The sequence below is a fragment of the Perca flavescens genome, chromosome 17 (genome assembly GCF_004354835.1).
Source record: "Perca flavescens isolate YP-PL-M2 chromosome 17, PFLA_1.0, whole genome shotgun sequence".
Classification (NCBI taxonomy): Eukaryota; Metazoa; Chordata; class Actinopteri; order Perciformes; family Percidae; genus Perca; species Perca flavescens.
In genome coordinates, this window is record NC_041347.1 from 10,061,819 (window position 1) to 10,083,553 (window position 21,735).

The following is a 21,735-nucleotide window of genomic DNA, read 5'->3' on the forward strand; positions in this document are numbered from 1 at the left end:
AGGGGACAACTAAGGCCTATATAAAAGCATCCAAAAAGCAGCATGTCATGGGACCTTTAATACGTGAATACTTATCAATGAGATTTTTTATTTTATTTGTACTAACTATACAGTGTTAATACAGTAGAAAGGGTGGTGAGGGAGGGGGTATTGGGATACAGTAGCGTTTTAACCATAAAGTACCTTACAAATATGATGTGAAACATCTGTAAATAAAGATTGTTCAGCATGTATCCACATGTGCAGCTATAAGTACCATTAATACAATCTTCAGCAAAAAAAAAAAAAAAAAAAAAAAAAAAAAAGTATTTGAAGGAGATGAAGGCTGGTCAATCGGTGGAGGCTGGAACACAGACCTCCAGGCTTTTCCAGTGAATCAAATCAATATTAAGAGACGAGTTTGACTCAAAGATGTGATTAAATGTAAACAATAACATTACCAGCAGAATATAAAGCAAGATACTCAAGTTATGATTATTGCACTTAAAGTCAGTAAAATGATCACGTTCAGTGAGTGACTGAGACCCTTGGTCCGAGATACTTAAATGATAGTCATCACAAATAAAATAAAGAATAAAAAGTCAGTAACTGATAACAGCAAAGTACATTTGTTCATTGTTTTTGAAAAAGAAAAAAAGAAATCCCATGACTCAGTAAGCTAGAGAGAAACCAGACTCGCAGATACTCCAGCAGCTTCTTACCGTAACGGTCATCCAGTCGTTTTTAAGAAAACCCATGAATCACTCAGGCTGTTGGGGAGGAGGGAAGAGTTCGTCCATGTCTGTAGCACAGAAGAGGTTCGGAAACAAAGCGGATGCTGCCGCCGCTGAACACGTTTCGTAGTTCAGGTGGCCAGTTTGAGACTTGTGTATGTGTAAGACTGAGTGTACACACAGCGACTACAGCTTCAGCTTATCACCCACTTGACCGTCTTTCTGCCACTACGCCATCTGGTAAACACGAAGTTGGCTTGCATTTGCACCTCAACAGCTTCTGGGCAGATGATGGCGGCCGGTTGTGCAACTGACCTCCGTGGGTTCACAAGTGCATACAAACATAGCTAAACCGGACCTTTTTTCAAAAAATATATGGATTTGATCGGACACGAATCAATCGATGCTGATCCTGTTTAACTACCTAAAAACGCACCGCGGCAAGTATTCATAAAGTAATTTGAAAATGTAAATATAGGAATGCTAAACAGAAAGGGCAAAATACCTGTGTACTAAAATAATCAAAACATTGGAGAGAAAAAAAAAGCATATAAAAAACAACTACATCCCTCGACTAAAAATGTTCTAAAGCAAAGACATAAATCAAATCAGAAATTTGGCTTTGATCAAGCCCATTTGTTCCCACTTATTTTACCACGTGATATTGATGCATGCTAAACCCTCATTAGTAACTTTTTCATCCTGTGTCTTTCTTTCTACTTTTTAGAAAGTTTACCCGCCTTCTTTTTTGGCTCATATGGTGTCCGTAGAATGCTCGGCGTCTCCTCCATGACGCGCACAAGTAGGTTATCGATGTAGTCTTCCAGCTCCCTGATGTGGGCATCTTTCTTTTTCACCACTTCTTTCTGCTTGATGAGTTCCTGCACAACTTCCTCAAAGGACAAGTTGCTGTAGGCGGCCACGCTTTCCTGTTTCACCTCCTGAAAATGGGAAACATATAATATATAAATATAAAATAAATGCTCTATTAACCCCAGCAGATTTTGAGGTTACATGCTCCATAATGACCATATTTTTGCGTAGACACAGACATAGATCCTTGTAAAAGTAGACTAAAACGGTTGAATTATCTTCTATTAAATGACAGCATCTGATAACAGAAGCAAGAGTAAAGATACCCTTAAGTTCGCTCACAATGTGACTGAGAAAATAGACTAATTAGACGTGTTGGCCTAACGTGACATAAACCGTCATTGTGTTTATCTCTTGTTCTCTGTTGCTAATAAAAGCTAATTGAGAGTTGTTAGGATGAGACTGTTCACAAAAGGGATTTAGCACTGACATGTCAATGAATAATATGGCAGATGTTATGATCTAATACTGTGTAACAGTGTTTATAATGAGAATCAAAAGCAGTTTAACTGCTCTAATAGGACTTAGCAGCAATCAGCTAACATCTTGACAAAAGGTGCTCTCCTTTTACTTTAGTCTGAAGCATCATAACCTCTCGAGAGAACTAGCGACAGTTTGGGCAAAAACTAACAAGCCTGCCACAACTTCACAATAAAGATGGAGGGGGTGGGAGGGGGGAGGTGAATACCAGGCTGCATATTTCTGCAATTAAAGGTCAGGCTAATAAATACCAAAATAAGGATGCAACCCAAGCCCAGCTTTGCATTTTGAGGACAACCTATTTGGATGGAGCAGTGTGGTACGGTATGTGCAGATCATATTGCGCGGGTACGAGAGGAGCTGTAATCGTTTTTAATGAGGGACCACTTTATCGCTTCAGTGCTGGGCATCCTCCCCCGAACGGATAGAGCAGCAAAGCCTTCACCCTGTTTAAAATACCACACTTATCAGCTTCCACTCCCATGCACCATTCAAGCCTCTACTGCTGGGCAAAGACAATGCAGAAAGACCTGGAGCGGGACTGCTTACCAGGTATCTTATCGCTTCTAACAGCATAGAGGCTACTGTGGGGCGACACAAACCAAAATGAAATATTTGCCAGCGAGATTAAATGTCCAATGTAAGGAGGGTTTCGAGAACAGATCTCGGTAACCTATTCCTCACACAAAACACAAAAAAAAGGCATCTCAGTGAAAGATACTGCACTTAAGTCCATCTGACAGGAAATAAGAGAAGGGACAGCCATATGGATGTTAGTTTCATTTACAAGCATGTGTACGTGCACGTGCTCGTGCTCTCACACACATACACAGACACACGCAGCATAATAATCAGGAGCTTTAGTGGCTGGTGACAAAGGCCCGGAAATGACCATGAATTGGCAAAGTAATGGTGACCATTTTTCTGCGATCAGTAGTGAGGAGAAGATAAGGCGCACACTTGGCATTCTCCAATTGTGTCATTACAGTTTCTAATGAGCTCAGCTTTGAGAATCTAAAAGCTCAGTCCTTTGAAATCTCTCACTACCCCGCCCCAACCCCCCACCCCCTGTGTGTGGTTAATTAGGGCCTTGAAGCGGAGGAAATGGGAGCTGCCATTTCTGCAAGGCACTGCGGCATGTACAGGGGCACATGTGTGGATACCGACAGCCCTCAACACCCACAAAGAAAGGTGAGGAAAGCTATTATCAGCGTTCTCTTTCTCATTTAGGCATCACTTTAGCTACTGCTCCCACTGCTCCCTCATAAATACCAAATATGCTGCGTAATAGTCTGCAAATTTGACCTTTTTTTTTCCTCAAATCAGAAATGCAAAAGAATTTAAACTAAATACCAACAAAAACATGTAGAAATAATGTAGTAATCATTAAAAAGAAAAACTAAACACATTTCTATGCCTTTTTTCAACAAAAACCTCCAATTATGGAATAAGCGCAACACACCACTGTGATTACAGACCGAAATTTCACACCACTTCAAATTACGATCAGATCAGATGTGATGACTGATGTGTGCAGCAGCTAATTAGTTGAATGGCACATTCGAATTGTCAGAGGCCTCGGAGATCAATGTCACCAGCTGCCATGTCAAATATAAGTGAAGAGTTCTCAATTAAAAATCTGCATGACACTAGACAGGAAGTAAGGACACCGTTACAACTGCTGGGGTCATCTCTCGTCTTCTTTCATCTCAATCCTCGTCAGGCAAAACCAACAACGTGCAATTTCACCTGACTTTTTCCATTGCTTTTACAAGAAGGGTTGTGCTGTCTGTCTTACCTTTTTCTTGCCATGGATGTCCTTCTTCTTATGGCCAAACGTGATGTCTTCACTTCCTGTTAACTTTTTATCCCTGCGAAGCAATCACAGAGAAAGTCAGTTCTCACACGGAGGCTTTGCAGTGAAGAGTTTGGGTATAACAATCACCACCTCACTGAATACAGACCTCTATAAATTTGGATATTAATGTTGACTGACATAGCTTATCAAGAAATAAGAAATGCATTATGGCACGTTTTTGCTACAACTATGAATAAGTTTATCAATAAATAATATACTTTAAAACTACCTTTTTGTATGCCTGCACCACATTATAAATGACCACCGAGCTACTGTACGACAAAGGCGGCAGTAAAGATGATGGACTAGTGCCTACAGAGATAAGTGGTTAATTGGGTGGTCTATCTCTGCAGAGGATCTCATTACTATAGCTCAGAGGGCTCTGTTATCAAGCCCAGGCTCTCTAAAGAGCCACTAATGACACCTTCCACTCTGATAATCCAGAATTTAGCCACAGCGCTAACCAACTCTTTAAGTAACACAGGAAATATTCTAAATTCTGAATCTGAAATCTATTTCTGATTCTGAAATAGATGTAACTGGCTCGGTAGAAATGTTTAAACAACAATACTTGACAACAGAATATATGAGAGAGAGAGAGAGAGAGAGAGAGAGAGAGAGAGAGAGAGAGAGAGAGAGAGAGAGAGAGAGAGAGAGAGAGAGAGAGAGAGAGAGAGAGAAAGAAAGAAAGAAAGAAAGAGAGAGAGAAAGAGAGAGAGAGAGCAAGAGAGAGAAGGGGGGTCCATCATATAGTAGATTTCAATCAACAAAGTATTCAAAACGTTATGGGAATGCTGTAACCAATATCCTGTAGTACAGTGGTTGTCCCATGGGGTTGCAAGGTCACGTTTTGGGATTGTTAGACAATTTATGGAATATGATGAAAAACATACGGGAGTGATATGCTACAAATGTATGAGAATCTCTGCTGTACAGGTGCTGAATGTAGATTCTAGCCACATGGAAGTAGGCTAAATTCAAGGCATGGAAGAAATGGCTATTTCAGTGGAACATATTAGGAAGTTAGTTACCAAGTTGTTTCTTAGTCACACAGTCTCAAACGGCTGATATTGGTAAAATACACCACCAAACCAAAGAATTGCTGCCGTTTGTCTCATAAATGTTTGTTGATGTGAGATGGACAAATCAAAAAAGAATATACGTAAATATACGTGAGCATTTGTTATACATGTATGTTAACCAGAGAGAGGGACATTTACAGAAGTTGCTCCCTCATGAGAAAGGATTCTATATTTCTAAATTAGGCACTCTAAGCCCAAGAGGGCTAAATGAGGAATTGGATTTTAAGCCATTTTTTTTGTAACGTCTTCTGGATTATATTTGTTCTTAAAGAACAGACGTAGTTGAGAACAAATGAAAAGGTCCTTAAGGGGTGGATGTGTTGAGGTCCACTGCAGATTGACTTTAAAATGAGTTCGGGCGAGTCGTATGAAGAGATGAAAGAGATCTAATTAAGCTCTGTTTTGAAGAATATGTTCCGCTGTATTGAAAAATGAATACTCAACATTTTTACCATTGATTGATTATTATGAAAGATTGTGTATGCTAAATTATTTTCTAAAAAAAAGGTGGCTGTAATATCATATGTTTTGTATTCATGGTCATTTATATCTCTTGTAAAAACGGTAATAACGGTATATCGTTTAAGTATTTTTATTTTCTCTTACTGTTTTGCCTATTTCTCGCCAAAAAATACTTTCAGAAACATATTTTGGTGCCCTCTTTGGGAGTAACACGAGAGGTCTCCGTTTTCTCTGGTCACGGAGCACCAATTTCAAAAATGTTTGCGCCATTCTACTGCATAGACAGTGGAATTTTATGAACAAAAAAACAAACTACCTGGCTTTGTAGTTGGAGATAAATGGGTTAGTGTCTGTTTGCGTGTCTCCACTAAAGGGGTTGGGGGAACGCAGATCTCCAGAGCTGCCCGAACGCCCATCGTTGTTGGTCTTGCGGCCTTCCTTCTTCCCTGTCACGCGTTCCAGTAGGCTGACCTTCTCCTTTTTCTCCTTCCGCTCTGCCCGGTCCCACAGCTGCCCGTGCTCCCCCTCAAATGGGTTGCGGTTGCGTGGGAGCGTGGCATACTTCTGTGGCAGGGTGTCAGTGATATCAGTGAAAGGGTCACTGTGTGCCTCGCCGTCCTGGTAGCCTGGCACCTCGCTCTGGGAACGCCTATGAGGGCCGCCTGTACTCCCGGGGAAGAGAAACCAAAAGCAGGACATCAACTTATGACGTACGTATCTACGCACATCACTATCTGTGACAGAATTTGGAACGATCCAATCTGGTTTGGCCAATACCACTGATCTGATGTCATTAGAATGGTTACATTCAAAACTGATCAATGGTTGCTTTCTGTTCCTAAACCCTTATACATTTTTACAGAGATAATAAAAGGAAGCTGTAAAATTCACCACTTTGTGTTGTGTAGTATTTAGTCAAGTTACTTACACTACTGGTCAAAAGTTTGGGGTCACTTAGAAATTTCCATTCCACTCCATTATAGACAGAATACCAGCTGAGATCAGTTGCAAATTGTTTGTTTTTAACCAGGGCAGCAGTTTTCAGAATACATTATGTGCTTACATAATTGCAAAAGGGTTCTCCAAGGTTTTCTCAGTTAGTCCTTTTAAAATGATACCAGATTAATAAACAGAATGTGCCTTTGGAACATTGGATGAATGGTTGCTGATAATGGGCAATGTAGATATTGCATTAAAGATCAGCCACCCACTCCGATCAGCTGGTATTCTGTCTATAATGGATTGGAATGGAAATTTATAAGTGACCCCAAACTTTTGACTGGTAGTGTATGTTATTTTCCAAGTTGGTCTTGGTGGCTCTTCCAACTAATACCACACCACAAAAGAAACTGTTCACAGGGAGCAGAAAGGACAGCTTGTTATATTATTTATACCCTCCAAATCTACAATTTTATCCCTCCTACCCTCCTACTTTGGATAAGTTCTCCTCCTCTGCACGCCAATCTGAATAATCACAAAGAAGCTTGATAAAGTCAAAATGATCATAACGTAACTGCCTCAGATAGCTGTGCAGTGGAGATTGGCTTATTTATTTGCCATTTACGATTATTTGTAAATTTAGATAACAACAGTTAAGTTGATGGTCATGAGTATCAGACAGTTCTGATAGTTGCAGCTTCCCCTTGACAATAGAATGAATTTTACTGCTTCAGCACAAAGTGATCACATTGCATCCCACTGATTAGCAAATAACATGGTTGCTAATCATTACCTGACATCACCAGATAAAGATTTTAAGTGCTATTTAAGACATTTAAGTTAGACGTTTAAAGCCCATTCTTATCCATCCTTCAGCCTATTTGGTTGCTACACAATGCAGTACAGTATACGTGAGAAGCCAATGGCTTTTTAGCACAGAAAATAAAACAGCATTTTTTATTATGATTATCATTACGAGCTTGTTTCCCATGTTATGTGTTTACTAATCGTGAATATTGTAGCATTAGCTACAGCAACTAATGGACAGAGGAGGCCAATGTTTTACTGCTTAGCAACAGATATCAATAAAGGTCTAATTGATATGAACGACCTACATAAATATCTAGTTTAGTTAAGGTTTAGAAACCTTATACTGTAAATATATTTATAAATCCCTATAGCTCTGTGACTTCTATCGACCTCTGCTGATGGCCACTAGAAATTGCAACAGCATCCCATGTTAAGAGTAAGGCAGTCACACAAGAAGAATAAGATCATTTAGACCACGTAGATAACTAAAACATTGTGTTAAGAGACACCATACATACCACAATGCAAAATAGTATCATTATAACACTGCTTAGTGCTTGAGAATGCTTTTATCCTTCATACATAGCTGAAACTTTGGAGAGACGGTAACGGTCTGTTAATTGTGCCACTGTTCTCCATCCTTGAAAATTAATATACATGTATAATGAATATGATAAGTTAGCAGTGACTTCACTTGGTAAGAAATGTGATTGGTGTTATGCTTTTTATATATATATATATATATATATATATATATATATATATATATATATATATATATATATATATATATATATATATATATATAAAAATCTAAAGTGAAAAAAACAATAGAAGCTTTGGTCCTCACCACTCTCTTCTATGGAGTTCATGGAATCCAGTTTGGGCCGAAAGTGAGTCCCAATGAGATCGGACATAGAATGGGCTGCAGAGAGTTTATGGGCCCCAGTGAGTAGTGGTCTCTTGACCTTGGTTTCAGGCTGGGGTTGTGGTTCTGGGGCGAAGGACTGACGGTTCGGCTCTGAGTCGCACATGGCAGAGCGAGGCAGGATGGCGGACGATGTGTCACTAAAGCCGCCGTCATGTTTGCGACCCTTCATTTTGTCCTTCAGTTTGGAGAAAGGCGAGCGGGGCTTTTCCTTCATGGAGAGGTCAAACATGCTGGCCGTCATGTTGTTCCTTATGAACTGGATGCTGACTTGAATGCGGCCTCGTTCTTTCCTCTTCTTCCCCGGCTTGGACTCCAAGGAATACCAGCTAAAATGAGAGCGGAAGCTTAGGCTGAGCAAATTCAATGAGACAATTTATATAAAAAGAGCAGGATTTATGAAAATCTCCTGAGTTGATTACACGTAACTCAACATAATTCAGAAAGACAGGTATACAAAGTCTGAATGTGGTAAAAGTCTTTACACTATCAAACAATACGACAAAAGGAAGAAAAAAAATAGCCCACATTCTTTCTAATGTGCTCTACCTACTTATTTGTGGACATCACTGAAAAGACTAATTTGAGCAGACTAATCCAAAAGAGACATGCAAATGCAGGGGGCTTAAATCGTTTGAACTTCTTTTGACACAAGTGAGAATACAATTTATCATTCAGAGGATAAACATTATTCTTTGCTAACTGAACATAAGAAATAGCCTGCTGCTGAATAATATGGACCATTTCAGGCTGCTTTTGGTCTCCTATTTGTTTAACCTCTTTGCTGTTTTCAACTGGAAGTAATGGGATTCATGCCTTCACTCGGAGCGAAATAAAGTGGCATTTGCACAAATCTGGCCTTTGTTCAGAAATGCAACGACAAGCAATTGGGAAATTGCAAAGCCACGTCGCAGGGCAGCCCAACAGTTCATACATGCTAATGAGACATATCCTTGGTGTTATAGGGCTTTGTGACAAAGCCAGCATCAGGATAAAACAACTCTCTGGGAAATGCTGTGGGTGTATTCTAAACTATGGTCACATCAATATACAGTACTGTATAAGCGTTTGCACTCACGCACCTCATGGTGCAGTTTGGTCAATAAAATGAATTGTTCTAAGACATATTTGCACAACATTGTTTTGTTCTCATATAATTAATGATACTTTTTTTCCCACATGGAGTTTTGTAGTATCCCTTGAATTCCAGCATGAAATCAGAGATCAGTTCAAAAACCTCAGCTGTTGAACGCTATTCTAAACCGTCTAGCTCGTGGCTAAGGATCCCAGTCATGAAAGGCCTTGCTGGGTCCGATTCCCAGGCTGCGCGCCGTGCTCAGTCTGATCAGCAGCCACAGCATGCCGCTGCCGTGGGGCCGGGGCTGCACCTCACGTGTGTCTCAAGGCCAAGATAAACCTCCCAGTGCTTGGAACCACAATCCTCCCACTCGGGCCCGGACCGCTGGGAAACTCCTCACAATCAACAAACACAGGTGTGCGATAATTATGGGCTGCCTACTCAGATATCAAGACGGGCTTTCCTCCCCAATATGTCAGTTCAAAAACATTGCGGATGGGCTGCGGTGAACACAGACCCACTGTGGAGTGTGGATATAGTATCGAGGGTCCCGGCGTCATTGTCAAGTATGCCTGCAGTGTGGGATTAGGCCAACAAGCAACGTGAGCATATCCATTACAGAACCTCTGCTAAATAAAAGTGCACAGCCTCGAGGTGCATCTGCTCAGGCCCCTAAAACAAATAAAACCCATCCACACTGATTATAACATATTGTGATTCTCCCAACTGATGGGCAAAGAGGAAGTGTGCTAATGTCTTTCTACGTTGAAATGTGCAGTGAGCTAATTAACACCAGACCCAGTTTGGTTATTCTGTTCCTGTTTGCTTAATGTGGGGTTAAAATACGTGTGTGTGTGTGTGTGTGTGTGTGTGTGTGCTGAACTTGTAAGGGACAATACCCTAAAGTTCAGCTTAAAGCTATGATGGTATGTTGGTTTAATTTATTCTATCTTTATGGATGATCTACTCAACCCTTTTATACCGAAATTTCACAAGAGGACAAACCTTAACCAAGCACGCACTAGGCATTGTGCTGGAAAACAGCCTCGACAAGTTACCTGTTAATGAAAGGGTTGAGACAGACACCCACTATTGGCAACCAATATCAGGCCTATAGGCAATCTAGAGTCTCCGTTTCACCTGACTTGCATTCAATTTGGGCTGAGGAAGGCCTCAGGAGCATTCAGACAAAATTAAAACACATGGAGAATGAAGTAAACTCTACTGAACAGGCCAAGATTCAAACCCAGGTCTCTGTGGATGTGAAGAAGAGGTCATACTCCATTCACACCTTTGAAAACAATTGTATGTATAAGAGTGACTTACAAGACATGTTTAGCCAGCTCCACTAGTTTCAATAAGGCCAACTGCCGCTCACCATTTCAGTGATTAAGCTAAAAAATAATCTCTCAACAATGTGGGCAGGAAAATGCATTGGTAAGCCTCAAACAATAGAGGGTCATTAATATGGAAAAGTTCAACCTATGCTCTCTAACTGAGCACAAACGTACTACGTTGTCTGTAATAGTTGTGTTAGATAGTTTAAAACTGAAGAAGAAAAAAATCTGGTGTTTCTGTTAGACCAGTTCACCTACTGTTAAAATAAAACAAAGTCTGCTCTTTAAATTAAAACACATCTAATAAAATGTGTTTCTGAAACAACTGCTTAAAGAGTATATAGTATAATGTAAAAGTATTTAAAATCATGTGGTGTACAGGAGTTAGGTCATCAACTTAATTGAGAACAGAGCACAAAATATAACACACAAAACATTGGTATTATGTGTAGCCTGACATGGCAAAAACACGTGCAGAAAATGTGACAAATAACTATTTTAGTCTATCCATGCCGTAATCCGCATATGACTGGAATAATGGTTCTGCAAATATTTTCCACTTCCTCTCAAATGTCCAGTCCTCACCAGCAGCACATTGATGCATGACTGTGAGCTGGAGTCGCAAAGTATGTGAATGCTATAAAAGTATTGCATATAAAAGAGCTCAACTACTGTACATGTGATGTTAAATACAGATACTACTCATAAGACAATTCAACTTTCATTCAGTCATTCAAATACAGAAGACTCATCCCAGTCAATTACGTCACAAACTAATGCAGAAGATTATAAGATACTTCCTTATACTTTCCTACTTATGAGGTATACATGAAGCTCCAAAAAAGGTACTTTAGTGTTCCATCCTTCACATATTAATTAGAACACTGTCAAAGTATTCTCTCATTAGGATATTACTGTGGCTCTAAAATACTCAGAAAAAACAGAAACTCTAATTATTGCCCCTGAAAGTCGTATACCTGAGATAAAACATCATATTGGGGACTTAGGTTTGTCTGTCCAGCCGAGACTCAGGAGCTTAGGTGTGGTTTTTGACTCAGCTATGTCGTTGGATCACCACTCTAAATTATTAGTTAGGAACTGTTTCTTCCACCTGAGAAATATCTCTAAGTTAAGAACACTTGTCACTAAGGATGAATTAGAGATGATCATTCATGCTTTCATTTCTTCACGCTTAGATTACTGTAACAGTCTTTTTACTTTCTGAGTAAGAATCAGCGTTATCGTCTCCAGATTGTTCAGAACTCTGCTGCAAGGCTTTTAATGCACATTAACAAAAGAGCACACATCACGCCTGTTTTAGCAGCACTTCACTGGTTACCAGTCCAGTATAGAATTCAATTTAAAATCCTGGTCATTACTTTTTTGTATTTCAATTTGCTTGTATTGTGACTTCTTGTGTTGTATTGCATTTTATTGTGAAGCACTTTGTGATTTTTATCTGTGAAACGTGCTATACAAATAAATTTGACTTACTTACTAACTAAGTTGTTTTGCAACATTTAGTGGGTGTACTATTGTCAACTAATGGCATTGCAATGACAAATGGATGACTTATGGTATCACACTGGTTGCCTTAAATTCATTTTTTATTTTCACTGATTCACTTTATGCTGCCTTGATAATCCAAAGGAGGCACATTGCCAAAACATGTTGGAGTAAATAAAACGGAGCAGATATTTTCTCATTTTGGATTGGTGGTTTGCACATGTTAATAGGTGTACAGACATTACCTGAAATAATTCTGCTTGAAACCTACGGCAGCAGAATAAAACAGTAATCAACGCAAATCTAAATGAATGCCTTGTAAAATAATGCGCTTTGAGGTGAGATCTTGGACTTTACATCTACAATATATAATACTTACTCAGTTTTCTTCCGTTGCTTGTTGTCAAAGATTTCATTAAGGTTGATGGACCTTTGACCCAGGAACTTGTCCATCCCAACCAAGGACCGATGCATCACTATAAGGCAGAGTTCATATACTTCTGGGTTGCCCTCCAAAAGTAAACCAGGTAATTCAAAGGAGGCTTCCTCTTTCCAGACAGGGGTAAGTGTCTTCTCTGCCACCGATGTTGAGTACTTTTCTTTTCCCAGCTGGATGATAGTGTAGGCATCATTGGTGCCATTTTTGCCCTTGGGCTGTAAACCGGTTGCTTGAAGAACAGTGGCTTGGACATGGGTTGGAAACCACTTTTGAGACTGCTCACCCAGTGACATCATCAGCACTGGTTATCAACTGAAAGCCATTCAAAACAAACTAAATGATAATGTATGTAGTTAGTGTTTTAGTGAGTCTGATAGCAAAACGCAAAAAAAAGTAATAAACACAATTCACTATAGTTTATTGGCCATGTCGGTGCAGTATATGTGCCTACAGTTGCGATCATTACAAGCAATGACAAGTCTGACAAATTGAGCAAGTCTCATCTTGTCAAATTACAGATGTCCAAGCCACTGTTGAGTCATCTGGAATAAAACACAGAAAGAAACAGAACAACGTCAGTGTCTTTCCCAGAACCATAACATGACTCATGTGGGTGTACAGGGAACATTGATATTAAGTCAGCTAATGGTTTCAGCCAATTTTGATAGCCATCACTTGCACCAACATGCGATATTGAAGTAATTACAAGAAATATATAGACTAAAACAGCAGTTAAATTGTGCTATATGGTTTTCCACAGTACATTTAAATAGATCTCCCTAAGCTGGAGTAGCAAGAAACTGATTATCTCATACAATGAAACATTTTGGTGCTGGTTCATTGTTCACTGATTTAGTGACTGACTCAGGATGGTGTGATTGTTTCATATATTACCTCCAAATTAATCTCATTTGAATACAGGGCTTCAGACTGAGAATAAGAATACGTACCCATAGTCAAGTGTCAAAGTGTCTTTTTCACTACATTTGAGCAGCTCCAGGTCTTATCTCTAGATGTCTCATCTCTAAAGTATGTGTCTCTGTGGTTGAACTTGAAATAAGACTGGGTTTCATTCACAAATTTAACGTAACAAGAAAACTCTATTAGGGTGGATTTTACCTTTAGGTAAGCATCTTTCCACAGGTTTGCCAAAACAGACGGAGCTCTTATTCAACTGACAACTGACTACTAAGGTCTACTCAAACGTTAAAGCAACTTTAAACACTACGAAGCAATATTGACTTATGGAGTTTACATGGAGCTTTACTATAGTTGTTACATTCTGTTAGGGCTGCAGGATAACGTTAGCTGTATACGGCTAGCTACTGAGCTAGCAAGCACACAGAGCATCACACACAGCCGCTTACCTCGGGGTCATTTTCATCGACACTTAGAAGGACATTCAGCACTGCAGGTCAGCAGAGACTGGCTTCACAAATACATTCATGTGATGTTTCCTGAGGAATATGCCAGCTAATGTTAGTTGTTGTTGTTGTTGCTGCTCCTGCTGCTGTTGCTATCCATTGCTTTTCACTTCTGCTTGTCGGCTAGCGGCGAGCATTACTTCCTAGTCTGACGTCACTTCCACCTCACCCCGGTGGAAGTTCAAGCAAAAAAAAAAAAAAAAAAAAAAAACGGTGGTCGCACATACGGGTCGCACGCGCTCACGCACGTACGCTCGCGCACTACAAACTGCGGCTACTAAGGTTTTAAAATGTAGATAAGAAACTTAAACAATTGTGATAAATATTGAAGTATGTGTAAACAACAACAACAAGAAAGACAGAGAAGAAAATAAATGCGAAAAAAGAGGAAAATGATGTGTTCCGCTGTCCGTGTTGAGTTGCTGTAAACAGGTAAGCATGAGAGGCCATATAAGTTAGGCTATTTTAACTAACACACACTGACACTTCCCTTAAGGTATCGTTATGTATGTGCATGCATGTGTGTGTGTGTGTGTGTGTGTGTGTGTGTGTGTGCGCGCGCCCGGGGATGCACTTTAGAGAGGTAAATCATACAAACATGGGAAGTGCTTTTGTCTCATGAGTGGGACATGGAGGTGCAGATAAGGAGTTCACTTGAATGAACACAGACATGCTTGTCACCCCACTTGACAAGTGCATCTTAACCAAACACACCTGCCTATGTTTTTTTTTTTATCGTTCTGCCGCAACCAGTGCAGTGTGTACACGCCACTGGCCAGAGGCTCGGCTGGGCCATCCATCAAACTGAGATTATTGCACTTATCTAGAGTACATCTCTGAATGAAATGCTAAGGCTTAGTGAAATATTACGCTGTAGCCTACAAAAATGTGAGTCAGATAGCATTTTATTCATTTGAGGATCTCACCCTCATGTTTTGCATTAACTGTTGGTATAAACGTTAGGTGAATAATACAAGAACAATGCCAATTTGTAACTGTAGCTATAAAATGATGTGGCAATGTAGGCTGTAGATATCACAGTTAGTGTTTAAAATTGGGTTTGGGGCTCAGCTATAATTAATTGGTAAAGTAAAAACTTCTTCTCACCAGACAAGTATTTTAACCAGTATTTAACCAAAGAAATAATTTATATAAAATGTAATGACAATACATTTACACAAACGGTATGTTTATAAAATGTTATTTCAATTAACACACTTTAGGTTTATGTTTCATCATAAAATACAATTCCATTAAGACCATTACACATCCAGTTTTCTTATTTATTTTTCCCCAAATAGCCATAATGTTGGAAAATCTAGTGTTAGGTTTAACTGTACCAGCTTGTTCCAACTCTTCATAGTAGCTATATGTTCACATAGACTGAACTATTGAAATCAAAGGTGCCATGTTTTTTTGTTTTTTTTATGCCTGCTCCACTTAATAATCTAGATGTCTTGTGCCTCATTTTTATACACATTTCCCCCCAAATCAGCAAGACATATTTGGTATTTTTGGAAAGACGAATTTAAGGTTGGCGATATGATGACATAAACTCTTAGATGATACAAATTGATCAACCATTTGTCACCGTTAATATCTATGCCTTTCCTATAGGCTATGTGGACAATGTTGTGAATCAGTGAGCACTGTAGGACTGTTTTATTTATTTATATATAGTTCCAGTGTGATGAAGTAACAAAGTACCTGAAGAAAATTTTTCAAATTTTTTTTTCCAGACAATTCACTGTATCACTATATAGATATTGCTATAAAAAATGACAAAGGACAGAGGATTTTATCTAAATTACTCACACAAATACTAGAATTTAAAATAAAGTTTTGTTGGTTTGCACAAAGTGTGGCTCCACAGCGTGAGTCTGTAACTACAGACTTAGCTATGGGTCGAAATAAAATTGCCAGACAGCATTTCGAAGATTTGACTGGCTCTTGCGCCTGGGTGTATGGTGGCCAGCAGGGACAAAGTTTGAAGACAAGCAAAACCCCGAAGACTGTAACAAGTCCATATTTTGTTTACAATTTGAAGGTGAGATCTGATAAGGCTTCCCAGTCTAACGATAAAATATACTTCAAGTGTTTTATGTATTCACACTGCAGAGCTCCTTATTGACTTCCAAGTGTTTGTTATTTATCCAGGCAGTCCCATCACTACTTACATTCCTTTTCAGGAATATTTTATTATCTGTTGTGGTTAGCAGTAGAGATGTTCCGATACCAGTATCGGTATCGGCTCCGATACTGCCTAAAACGCTTGTATCGGTATTGGGAAGTACTGGAGTTTATGCACCGATCCGATACCACGTAATAAAGCCCTAAAGAAAATCTACATTAAAGTAGTTTATTTATGTTCTTTTTCCGTTATAACTGACTGTCAAACTGGAGAATAAAAGAAAGTTCTGGGGCATTCATTGTTTGTGTTTGTTCATGTTTCACAAAGAGTTTAACTGAGCCAGACTGACAACAAAAATAGAAATCACATCGCACCCGTACAGGAATAGTAGTATACAGCTGTTAAAACATAATGAAATATATGACACTCTGGTATCGGATCGGTACTCGGTATCGGCCGATACGCAAGTTCAGGTATCGGAATCGGTATCGGGAAGCAAAAAAGTGGTATCGGGCCATCTCTAGTTAGCAGTGTCAGGTTGAGCTGAATGAAATAACGACCAGAGGCATCCATATACACCATCAGGGTCATGACACTCTTCCTTAATTTGACAATAAGTCAAACACTTTCATAGATTACTCTTTATAGGAACGTAACACCACTGTACTGCTCCTTTTGTGAGATAAAACATGAAAGACACTGCATTCCAACATCACTTGTATCCTTTTATTACTCTCTTCTACAGAGAATACATTGGTGCATATAAAGTCAGAACATCACGCTATAAATTAGAGAGTAGTAATGTTAGGACCCAGTCTACTTTCGGAGGGAATAACACTGAAGGTCATAAACTGTCCGACATGTAAGTGAACCTGCAGGCATGGCCGGGTCCACATGTTGAGCCATATTAGCTGTAGCCCGTAACGGCCGGCCGCCATCCACTCCATGCACATGGTTCTGGTTTAGGCCCCTTTCTCCAACACTAGATAGGTTGTATTACATTTATTAAACACTTTAAAAAATCTCTGGCTGCAAGATTGTCCATCTGTTGAGGACAAGAGAAAATATATGAAAGAGGCATAAGGCACAGTCAGTGCTGGTCTTAATGTGGTGCAGGTCTAAGTCCTGGACGGATGACTGATTTAAAAGGTATAGCTTTTAGCCGAGTGAACAGTTAGATCACAGATGAATTTTAATAAAAAAAAGGAGAAAGGCACACAAATCACCTCTGCTTCGCTCTCAGGAATGTTTTTGTGCACGGCTTTGATATATAGGTGCAGATGTGCGACTGCAGCGTGACAAGCAGAGCTAAAAAGGGCAGCTAAGCTGGGGCAACATGTCAGTTCGGTGACTCCCTAAAGGCCTTAATTTCTACCTCGTAACCTCAAAAAGAGTAAGTGCAACCAAAAAAACTACAACATCCACAACTCGCTGGTCAATGAGCTCCACGTGTTGTTGTTTAGTGACTCATTTTAAAAACAAAAAAGCAAGTGCAGAGTAGGAACATCTAGAGAAGCAATGGGGAAATCTAAAGCTGCAGCGTATTTTGATAATATTTATTGAATTTCTCATCAGATCCCAAAACTTATCAATAAAACACGAAAAGAAAAGGAAAAATCCCACTAATTCTGAATCTAACCATCCAATTAGCACGGGTTTGTTTGTGCAGGAGGTGTTTCCTCCTGCATGTCAACCATACTACAGATCTCTACTCTGCAATCAATAATTACACAAGACTCCCTCTCCTTGGTTTACCATATTTGACTGTACCACTAAAGCAAAGCTGTGCAAAATAATTTTCCTGTCTTTGCAGAACAGCGTGTCCGGGTGTGTTGTGGAAGCCGGGCTGCATCCGGTCCTCGTATGACCAGAGCGATTGTTGTGTCTGCATTTTCAGCAGTGGGTATAGGCTAGTCTTGACACTCTGCGGAGGAAGGTCTGGCTAGTCCACGCAGCATTCCAGGATGGGAGAAAAACATGCTCTGGTTTATTGGCATTTCTTTAAACCAATCACAATCGTCATGTATGTGCCGCACGGAGCCGCTGCAAAATTGCTTCGGGAAGGAACTTGTTTTGGTGGAACGTGTACGTTGTATTAGTCAGGCACCAGAAAACTCAAATTGGACAGATGGTCTAGCTAGCTGTCTGGATTTACCCTGCAGAGATCTGAGGAGCAGTTAACCATAGTGCTCATAAATCCACCGGAGTTTAAAATTCCAACACAAAGATAGCAGAAGGAAATGGACATCAGCTAAAAGACATGCATCCGGCGGAAGTTCCTGCAGCACCGGAGCAATCCCGGAAATGGAACATTATGGATCTAGACTAGGTATAGGCCTGTGCCTTGTCCCCAATTCTGTTTGAGATTGTCTTGGACAGAGGCTGCAGGCGCAGCTAGTTTGGTGACCTCAGGTCCGTATTTTTTGGTGATGTAGTTTTATTGGGTTAATAAATGGTAAATGGACTGAACTTATAAAGTGCTTTTCTACCTTAACAGATAAAGAACTCTTTGGCGACACACCCATGGCGACTGACACTTTGACATGGGGACAGGAGAAGCCAGGGAACAAACTGTCAACCATGTGAGTAGTGGACGACCCACTCTACCTCCTGAGACAAAGTCCCCCCTCAGCTCAGCATGAAGGACTATGAAGTGATAGGGACGAGGGTCATCACTTCCAAACTTGAGACTATGGTCTGCTGGAAACTTGATTACCCCCTTGGTTAGGAAAATGTTGCTACCCCAAGTGAAGAAATTCGAGTAGCTCAGAGACATATCTTGTTCAACACTGAGGCTTAAATGAAGGTCTGTGGGGCCGTCTGGTTAGCTCACCTGGTAGAGCATTCACCCATATATAGAGGTTCACTCCTCAACGCGGAGACCGCGTGTTTGACTCTGACCTCTGGCCCTCTGCTGCATGTCATTCCCCCCTTTAAAAAAAAAAAAAAAAAAAAAAAAAAGGAGCAGTTAACCATAGTCCTCATCAAACCACTGGAGTTTAAAATTCCAACACAAAGAAAGCAGAAGGAAATGGACATCATTTTTTGGGCCTAAAAAATGCCCATAAAATAATCTTAAAAATAAAACATTAAGCTCTAGTGCTGCAACAGCAATGATGTAGGTGTTGTGGAAGGACATTAACCAGTTTCAACCCTCACCTATTGTCATGAGCTCTGGATAGTTACTGAAAGATGAGTTCAAAGACCCAAGCGGCCGGTATGAGCTTGGTTTTAGAGGGTGTCTATAAGCGCACTCTTCGGCAAAGGGTAAGGGCGCTCTGAATAAAACCTCTGCTCCTTTCTTTTTTTGTGATCAATTTTTTATTGATAATATACAGGTAGAAATTCATCATGATAGTACAGGTTTTAAGACATCATAAAACCTTAGGCCTATACATCACAGAAACAGAACAAATATCCCCACCCTCCCCCAACCCATAACCTCTGCTCCTTTCAATGTGAAGTTGAAAGGAGTTGAGGTGGTTCAGGTATCCGATCAGAATGCCTCCCTGTGAAGATATCTCAGGCATGTCCAACTGGGAGAAGACCCATAAAAGTCTCCGAACATGCTGGAGGGATTTCGTATCCCATCTTCCCTTGAAGCACCTTAAAATTACATATTACGGATTACGGATATCTCACCTAGTGATATTATTGTGCCATTTACAAAGTATATACTGTATAAGTGCCCAGCTCACTGTAAGACACCAAAAACGCTGTTCTAGAGGTGAAACAGACATACATATAACTTCTTACGTTGAAAACAAAAAACTTGGCCTTTTCTCCCAAGTTTGACATCTAATATATGTCACAAAAAACACAGCTCAAGTCTTTTATAATCACCCATCCAACTCATCAGAAATGAATGACAGTTAAAGTGGCGATATGTAACTTTCAGTTTGTGTTGATTCTAGCGGCCCCTTTGGACAACAGCGGTATTCTTTTTACCACACGCGTCGTTTTCTTTATGGTGCTGTATTGCCCACTGTAGAATACTCCGTTAGCGTTACCGAGAGGTCATATAGTCGCGATGAATATTTTGCTCAGACAGAAAGTCATTCATTTACAATAAGAGAATACGTTACAGATGCATCGTTGCTTTTCAAGTGTTGCATAAGGTTACTAAGCCTTCTTTGGCTGCATCTAAGTAGCTAAACCGGATATCACTGTCACTGTCACGAGCAACCAACGATGTAGCAACCACCGTAGTAATAACTTATATAGCACATTTTATGAAACCCATGGACGCTTTACACAACTACCGGGGGACAAGGGAAAAGAAAATAGTAGGCCAACACAAACACGGACTAAAAGAAATAAAACCTCTGCGCTAAATGGAAGGTGGATGTAATTTAATGTCGGCTACTGGCGTATAACCACATTGCGCATTGTAAAGTTATTTTATGAATGAAATATACATATTACATACCTGAGGGCCAATTCTGGGATGTTTTTTTAATTATTTACAATGCCGTAATTGCGTCTCCATCTTGCCGTTGTCTTTCACTTTCCGTTTTAGCTTTTAGTTGTTCTTCGTATAATTTCCTTCTTTTCTGTGATAGCTCTGCCCCAGTATCAGCCATAACTACAGCAGATAACTTCTAAAATAAAATTCAAATACAATTATACCAATATAAAGACATCTCCTGCTACCTTTTACCTGGCTGGATACTCACTAAAACAGGCTTTTTCGGTGTTCAGCTGAAATCTGTGACCTGTCAGAATGTGTGCTCTGTAGCGCCGTCTACCTGCCCTAAATCATTTATGACTCTTGTTATATATAGATATATAAAGACGTGTCCATTCATAGCAGCCCAGCCTAAATGTTCACCAAAATAAAAGAGTAACATTTTAACAAAATCTAGTACAAAATGTATTTGTTCTGTTTGAATAGTAATTAAATAACCTTGGTGATTGAGACTAAATGTGTGCACGTGTGTGGTTGCTCCAAAACAAACCTAGTTATTTCATCTATATTGAGTGATTGGTATTTATATTAAAAATGTATCTGTAGGTAATAAATTAAAATCCACTGACAACTGTTTCTTATAAAATAAGTTATTGCTTAGGGTCATCCGACTGGCCCTCTGGTACTGAATACAGTGCATGCTGAAGTGTTGCATCTGAATACATAATGTGAAAAATGGATAGATGATTTTGGTGCCTATGTTTTCACCCATGGCAATCTCCCAAAAACTTTTAAGGATTGTGTTTGTGAAATGAGATGGAGATCTGGACAATTTCATAGAAGTTGCAGGTATATAATTACACTGTAATAGCTTTAGCAATTGATACCAAAAAGCTGAAATATGGCCCTAAATGTTTCCTCGGAAGCGTAATGTCAGGAAGGCCATGAATGAAAAGATAATGTTCCTCCAGCTGTGGGTAATACATGCCCAAATAGTTGACCTTTGTATTCACTGTGCTAAAGGCCAAGAAAGTGTGAGCAGCTACAATCATGACCCATTTCACAGATTACACTATGGATGTCTTGTCAGGTTAAATGATAGCTGCCTGCCATGATCTGCCATCACGGGTGTCAGCACCTCGGTAGCAGTGGGGATCAAGAGTTGGAAACGCATTGTTTAAGTCTGAATTTTAAGCGCCAAAAGAAAAGAAAAAAAATGATGTTTAATGCCTGTTTTTGTGTTTATGTCTTGCAGCAGAATGGTGAT

General features: G+C 39.8%; 1 protein-coding gene across 1 annotated transcript; it reads right to left on the bottom strand.

Moving 5' to 3' along the window:
• Positions 1-281: 281 nt before the first annotated feature.
• rab11fip2 (RAB11 family interacting protein 2 (class I)) lies at positions 282-14,068 on the bottom strand. Its single transcript, XM_028603699.1, has 6 exons — positions 13,873-14,068; positions 12,446-13,047; positions 8,068-8,474; positions 5,785-6,130; positions 3,865-3,937; positions 282-1,654 (listed from the first exon to the last, which is right to left on the bottom strand). Exons 2-6 carry the CDS (start codon positions 12,799-12,801, stop codon positions 1,430-1,432), a joined length of 1,407 nt encoding a protein of 468 aa, XP_028459500.1. The 5' UTR covers positions 12,802-13,047; positions 13,873-14,068; the 3' UTR covers positions 282-1,429.
• Positions 14,069-21,735: the final 7,667 nt, after the last annotated feature.